This window comes from Triticum dicoccoides, chromosome 6A (genome assembly GCF_002162155.2).
Source record: "Triticum dicoccoides isolate Atlit2015 ecotype Zavitan chromosome 6A, WEW_v2.0, whole genome shotgun sequence".
Lineage (NCBI taxonomy): Eukaryota > Viridiplantae > Streptophyta > Magnoliopsida > Poales > Poaceae > Triticum > Triticum dicoccoides.
In genome coordinates, this window is record NC_041390.1 from 148,593,842 (window position 1) to 148,601,139 (window position 7,298).

Genomic DNA, 7,298 nt, shown 5'->3' on the forward strand with positions numbered 1-7,298 from the left:
GAGGCGGGGGTACGTCGCCAGAGCTCTCCATATTTCTGATTTATTTGGGGCTCACTGGCTTTACCATGACTTCGCTGGTTTCTCCCTGTATTTACATTTGATCCTATGAGCTAGCAAAGTTATGTCATATATGAACCTTCTTCTCCATGCAACAAATGTAGGCCTCTCATTTCTGAACACCTTCCCATTTTTGACGATCCAAATATTTCAATCAGCAGTGAACACAACCTCGGTGAAGAATGGTTTGCCAAAGTCCCTAGCAATCATAGCCATGTGAGACCAGAAACTATTATGCTGCAGCATCCATGAGATTCCAAGATAGTTTCAGACCCTCTGGTTGAAGTTACATTCAAAAGAAAGGTGTGATCTATTTTCACGGAGCAGAAAAGGACACAAAACACAAGTATCATTATCAACATGCCAGTGACGCCTTTGCAACATGTCTCTTGTGTTAAGTCTATCCATACAAATGATTGAAATTGCTAAAGATAAAACAAAAGGCAAGGATTTATACCACTCCACCACATGCAACGTTAGGGGAGGCTCTCTCTCACCTGACATGACCCCACCGGCCTGACATTGATTTGACTAAAAACAAAAATACAAGAAATGATTTGTACTACTTCCTCCGTCCCATAATGTAAGACGTTTTTTAACACATTATGGGACAGAGGGAGTAATACTTCGGCCCTGTTCGGATATCCACCAGATCCGTGGAATTAGAGGAATTGCAGAGCACCTACTTTTCAGCTCCAGTATTTTAGCCTATGACTCCGCCGGCTCCGCGAGCCGAGTCTGGGAGCGGAGTGCCTCCAAACACTCCCTTCAATATACACATGCATATGGTCCCACAACTTTACATACGGCAACACCGCATTGGTAGCAAGACCACGGGTAGCTACCCAAACTGGTAAAAATGACTTTGCGTGCATGCAACACATTGGATGAACATGCGTGTAGATTAGAGTGGAGGATTACAAAATAAAATTTGCAGAAAAACGAGGTATTTTTTGCAAAATTTTAGTAGATCCTACGGCATCTCGCCTCTCTCGCGTGTGGATCACATAAACGCAGGGTCTTTTGCCATAAAAAACAGTCCAGCTAAAACCACCCCTCTGCCAACTCAGCACACCACATATTTCATCTGACCTGGCTTCATTTCGGGTCGATTTGAACCAAAACTGAGCATGTGAGACAGGTTTAGCATTACAAAATTCTAAGTTGCCAGTTTGTGGGCTAGAATGTGAGTACGCAGGACAAGTTTTTTTTTTATCATACAGTACGCAGGACAAGTTAATGTGCCGCAAGTGCATTTCGCTTGAAACTAAGAACGTTGCTCCTAGAAACTTGTCAATATGGACACACATAAACAGCGAGAACACTGCACTTCTCCAAGAAATAGACCCATTTTTGCAAAAAGATAATTAAAAAAGGGACCCATGTTCTTCTAATATATACGTATTATATGATCTAACATGACTTGTCCAACAGCAATAGTACAACAGTTCCACTTTTTCTAAAAAGCCAAAAAGTATAACGCTTTTGTATTACATGAATGGTACTGAGGATACAACGTAAGTCTACACCAAAACTGAGCTGTTAGATTGGTCAACGACATGGACCAAAGAATGATGTATGATACTGTAATACCACACAATATATTTACACCAGAATACAGAGGCTTATTATCATCCTGACCAACCAATATATCATATTCACAAATCCAGTTCTCATCCGCATGAAACCATCAGTTACCTCCGCTTAGTTTTACCAATGATAAAAGGTTGGATCTGCAGTTGCCGTGAAAATGCTCTATTGAAAAGAACCCGAGTTTGGATAGCCGAGATAATAGGCATCCATGCTAGTACAGCAATTGGAAAAAATAGCAGTGTACCCATTCCATAGTCATAAGCGTGAGCAATGACCTGAATAGGCTCCCATATTGCATAGTATTCTATTTTCGGCCTCAAAACCTGAACAATCTGTGCAGTAAGGAGGGAATTAGGGCAATTGTGGAAAAGAATGTTGAACAATTGGTAGAGTGCACCGTTGATACTTACAAGGAGGAGGCCCCAACCAGTTGGAATGAATGCAAGGCAACAGACGATCAAGTCCATGATGGATAGTTTGCACAGGCAAGATAGAAGGATAAAGGAAGTCACCACTGCCAGGAATGTCAACAACTTTATGAACCTGAAGATGAGCTGGTGCTTTGAGCTTAACTGACGACTAGCACAATTAACAAGCTGCAGAAATTTCAGAGAAAAAAATCAGTATAATGATGAAGGATCACAGTTGCCGAAAACAAAGACATTCAAGACGAAGCATATACCTTGACAAGCCCAACAACGGCAATTATCACAACCCAAGAAAGCAAGTACACAAGAAAATTCTTGTTATCATGAGATATCTTGAGATGATAGACAAGTCCATACTGATAAACAAAGAACCGCAAACAGAGCAATACTTCAATAATCCTAGAACTCAGCACCGAGTAACGGAGATGCGCATTCTCAGCATTCCACCATGACTCCCAACTTTTTTCTGGTTGCACACCTATTCCCCCTTGGTTCATCATCCATCTATTCCAATCTGACCAGTCGTCAACAATCTTGTGCCAAGCAAAACCAGCTGGATTGAAAAGAAAAGGTGCGAATAGCCAAGTCATTGCCATAAACCATGTTGAATATGTGACCATCACATGAAACTTTCCATCGGATTTCCTAAATAGGTGATAGATTATCAAAAGGAAGATCAGCTCAAATGCTTTGACAAAGTGACTCCGAGAGTACAACTGATAGTTTTCTGTAAAGCTCGCATGAAAAACTACAAATTTACGCCCCGTTGGTCGATATTTAGCGCCACCATGAAGAATGGTACGTCCATAATAGTGAGCTTTCGTTCCAAGAGAGAATGTGAAAAAAACTGAAGCAACCTGCAGTTGCATGAGGATGAAGTCACTCAAAGCTGCTCTGAAACCCTTCTCCAACCCTAACTCCATCACCATAGGTAATCCTGTGAGCAGTCCCAACTGAAGAAAAGATTGAGATGCAAGGGCTGTTTCTAAGGACTTCATATTCTGGTGATGAGCTTTAATCAACAGAGCACTCTGTAATCCACTGAGAACCAAGTATAGTTGTCCATATAGGAAAACATAAACACCTACAACTGATATCTGTACAAGATATGGATCCATTGAAACAATAAGGATCATTGTTGGTGATAAGCTCAAAGATCATATTGACACAAAATATCATATGCAAGGAGTCACTTAAAAATGTGTATGTAAAGAGAAATCTAAAGTATTAGTATTCTGATGGGCCACGTGGATCATTGTTACAATTATAAGCATATAAAAGTCATACAATTAACCTACAAAATTTCAATGAGTGACTTTTCTGACCTGTACAGAGGGAGTAATGTTTTTCATACTAAAAATCTAACATTAATAAAAAATATGTAAAGATTGTAGCAAAGTGAATAGTTTAAAATTCAGGTTTGAACCTCCTAATTTACTTCAAGTACAATTTGCCCTATACGACGCTGGATTGGTCCATCAGCATTTGTTTTGAGAAATAGCATGTTTGGTTATCCAATGATATATGTGGCATGAAGCAATTCTGCATCGTGTATTTGTTCCAGGGCTTCCTAGTTCCTAACTGGTGAAACTTTCACACCTGGTTGGAACGAGGATAATCAACATAAACCAGACTATTTGTATATCTCTGGAAAAAGAAAAGCGAAGTTTGGTCTGGCCAATAATGACTAAATCAATCTTGAAAGCAGTTCACTTTAAACTACCAATTTTCCAAAGATCGAGCCGGCAGGTCTTAGGAGAAACATTGATTATACTGGAACCCATGAACTTCACTTAGATAAACATCTTTTACATTCTATGTAAGATTTGAACCAAAGTTGTCAGCTAAAAGATAAGGTGTTAAATGGCAGGAAGAAAAACTCTTTTCCCTGCTACTGATGATTTTTTTCATCTTTCTTTTCACTTTTTTTTGTAGTTTCTCAGGAATTGCCACACATTATGTTCTAACTGCAATGCTTTTGGGCATTATAGTGTACACGTGGAAACAAACATGCAAGCATGCACGTCGAGCAGGGGGAGATAGAGAGAGAGAGAGAGAGAGAGAGAGAGCATACTAGGCTGTTGAAGTAAAATCCCACTGTTGTGAAATAGCATGAAAGCATCCTGAAAAAATCGAATCGCCGCGCTAGACGATAGATATCACGGCTAAGCGTTTGTTCACTATTGCCATTTGCAACTTTAGCTTCAAATTTCGATATCTGATTAAGTCCAACATCACGCCCTTTGCCAACTTGAATGTACTCGTTGTAAGTTATATGTCCACGACGCAAAATGGAATTATACCCTGTAAAGTTAATATTAAATATGAAACTCCTTTGAAAATGGCATGACAAATTTAGTTTTTGAAGGAAAATATTAACTTACCAGCAAATACGTCCTCACTTAAGTTTATAGTTTTAGATGCTTTGCTTATGCCGCCCCTTGTTAAATGAAACATCCGATCAAAAATGTCTGGATGGCCATAGTGAAATCGTACCCTGCAGCCGTGGAAAAGATGATTTGGACCAAAAATAGACTTTATAGAATGGACATACACAATACACTAAATCCTTTAGAAAAAATGCATATATCTAACCTAAATTTTGGCACGGATAAAAAACTTAGCGCATAAGGAATGTGTTCATCGCATCATTGCTAACACTATAAGATCAAATAAGAAGCATGTTCTGACCTAAGGGGGTCAGCAAGGAATCTCTGTCCAATTGTGACGAAGCTTGTCTCTTGGTATGACATGAATCCAGCAAGTGATGAAACACTGCACCAAACAATAATCTCATATTATCCAAAAGACATTGTATGTTTGAAAGCCATGTCAGAAAAACTACAGACCTTCCTGTGAAAATATGCTCTCTAAGCCCGAGGATGGTTGGAGTTTGGTCCCTAGGATGCCTAACAAACTCTTGAAGTACATTTCTCATTTTGTAAGCTTCTTCCAAATAATTGTCCTGATAGCACCGAAATAAGTGGAAAGAAGGTATTTTATGGAGACAAACTATAGAAAAAATGTCCAGTTCATTACCTGATTCATGTCAATCGTTTGTAGGGCCTCTCCACGGGTGAATATAATTGCATGGTTTTGATTTTCAGGCTTCCCTTCTCCAATGATGGGTGGGCCAGGCAGCTTTATACGGTAAATCTCCTATGTAAATAATCAACAAGCAAGAGCATTTGAGGAACTGGATAAAAATAATCATATATTTCTGTGAGAAAGTATATTAATAGTTATGCACGTTATGCTTAACAAAAGATAGTTGACAGACAAAAAATTGGTAGGAAAAAAATAACTGATAAAATTCAAAAGATGATTAATACAAAATATTTAGAGGCTTAGATCTAAAACAGTACAAAATTTTCTGCTTTGATTCTTAAGCTAAGATTATTACCTGGTCTAAGTTATTTTCTGCTTTTATTAAAACAGAGGAATAAACCTTATGAGGCATATTGTCTACTATAATTTCCTTCTCCTCAATGTAGGCAACACGAAGAGCTGGATACCTTCATTGAGCACGCAAGAAGTAGAAATATCAGCACAATTCTAGAGATAATAATTACTCTACAAGTTTATATTTTTCAAACCATACCTTGCCATCAGATCAATAATATCTTGAGCATGCACATCACCATTAGATTTCTGTTCCCCGAACTTTTGACATGAGATGACATATGAAAATTTCATATCCGCAAGGGCATCTAATTCAGTTGATAATGATTGGTGAATGTTTCTCTTATTTTGTTCTCGCTCTGTCCCCACGGGTCCTTTATATAACTCTGCTCATTTAAAAGGATTAAGTTTTGGAAGCATACCAGGTTCCAAATAAATATGAAAACGAGAACGGCAAAATCATCACAGTTGTCTGATAACAATCTGATCAAACTTTAGATGCTAGCTGATCTAAAATTCCACCCATTTTGGAAATCGAGCATCAAAATTTAATGATGAGAGGTTGGAAAGAGTAAGATAAGCTGTAAGTTTCTATGCGCACCTTGGTCATTTGTCCTGTCTAAAAAAGCTTGTAGTCTCAATGCCTTTCTGTAATACATCATTCCCCTAACTAAATAGTACACAATAGAGAGAGTCAGACAGCCTATAGGCGGGAACTTCAGTGATAGTTTACAAAAAAAAATGAGAATAATACTCCATATTACCGGTTCGACTTAGTGTTTGACCACGGAAAGAAGCCCAGTATCTAATGTCTTCACTTTTTACATTTGTACCAAGCCTTTCCAAGAAATTTGTCCATTCATCTAAAAAATGAGAATGTGGAGTCTTAGTAACAAAATATAACTAACAAAAGCAATTGCAACAAAAAATGGGTGAAAATAGAAATATGGAACATAAGTGACCTGGATATATCTTCTGCATGTAGGAAAGGATGGATGCTTCATCTTGATCTGAATGAAGCTCTTCATCTGAAAACTTTACTTCCTCCATGAAGTAGGGAGTTACTATGCTGAACAAATTACATGATGTCAGGATGCCATCAGATGTTCACTATATTTGCTTTCTTCTGTGATTGATATGGACAAGAATTTCCAAAACAAAGAACAATTACAGTTGACAACATAACTCGCCTATATTGATGTAAATGCTCCTACTGGTAAGTGGTCATGATCTTATTGATGGGATTTACTTGAAAAACATAAAGGCCCAAAAAATTCAGAGCTCACAATATTCTGTGGCTTTTGGTTCTATTTGAGTGCTGCACTGAAGTTCTCATCTTTTACAAAGGAATTATGGCCAATTGACGGAGACAACAGTATATGATACCGCCAGGCAGCTACTTCTATAGTTGATAAAAGCATCCATGTTTCAGGTATCACATTTCTCTCAAAACAATGTTTGAATATGTTTTCTTGCTTTTTCCACACACAAAAACCTAAACAATTTTACATCTCTATATGCATTGACAGAACAAACAAGTTATATATGGACATGCCTAAGACTAGGCAATACCTCCACACACTCCACTTTGGTTTAACCCCCTGGCAATAAAGGGTGAGCCCACCGAACCTGCTGCCGCCCAAGTTTTGTGCTCAGTTTTGCTCAATTACTGATGAGGTGGTCCACATCCATCCACTCGCCCTCAAAGTTGCATGTGTTATGGTGTATGCACCCTCTCTAAAACATTACCCCTATTTTTTGCAAGTTTAGCTTCTGCATTCATACTCTTTGCCTACTTGTATAGTTGCATAGGACCAT

At 38.4% G+C, this 7,298-nt stretch overlaps 1 protein-coding gene across 3 annotated transcripts in view; it reads right to left on the minus strand.

Moving 5' to 3' along the window:
• Positions 1 to 1,424: 1,424 nt before the first annotated feature.
• Positions 1,425 to 7,298, minus strand: part of LOC119316335 (putative callose synthase 8) — a 20,196-nt gene continuing 14,322 nt past the window's right edge. For all 3 annotated transcript variants that reach the window (XM_037590649.1, XM_037590648.1, XM_037590650.1), the window contains 13 exons: positions 6,443 to 6,549; positions 6,245 to 6,343; positions 6,082 to 6,150; positions 5,680 to 5,866; positions 5,482 to 5,593; positions 5,118 to 5,237; positions 4,928 to 5,043; positions 4,770 to 4,853; positions 4,463 to 4,575; positions 4,153 to 4,382; positions 2,333 to 3,175; positions 2,061 to 2,246; positions 1,425 to 1,982 (listed from right to left, as the gene is read on the minus strand). In XM_037590649.1, coding sequence (XP_037446546.1) covers positions 1,752 to 1,982; positions 2,061 to 2,246; positions 2,333 to 3,175; positions 4,153 to 4,382; positions 4,463 to 4,575; positions 4,770 to 4,853; positions 4,928 to 5,043; positions 5,118 to 5,237; positions 5,482 to 5,593; positions 5,680 to 5,866; positions 6,082 to 6,150; positions 6,245 to 6,343; positions 6,443 to 6,549 — 2,497 coding nt within the window. In that variant the 3' untranslated portion in view covers positions 1,425 to 1,751. The remainder of the gene's footprint in view (positions 1,983 to 2,060; positions 2,247 to 2,332; positions 3,176 to 4,152; positions 4,383 to 4,462; positions 4,576 to 4,769; positions 4,854 to 4,927; positions 5,044 to 5,117; positions 5,238 to 5,481; positions 5,594 to 5,679; positions 5,867 to 6,081; positions 6,151 to 6,244; positions 6,344 to 6,442; positions 6,550 to 7,298) is intronic.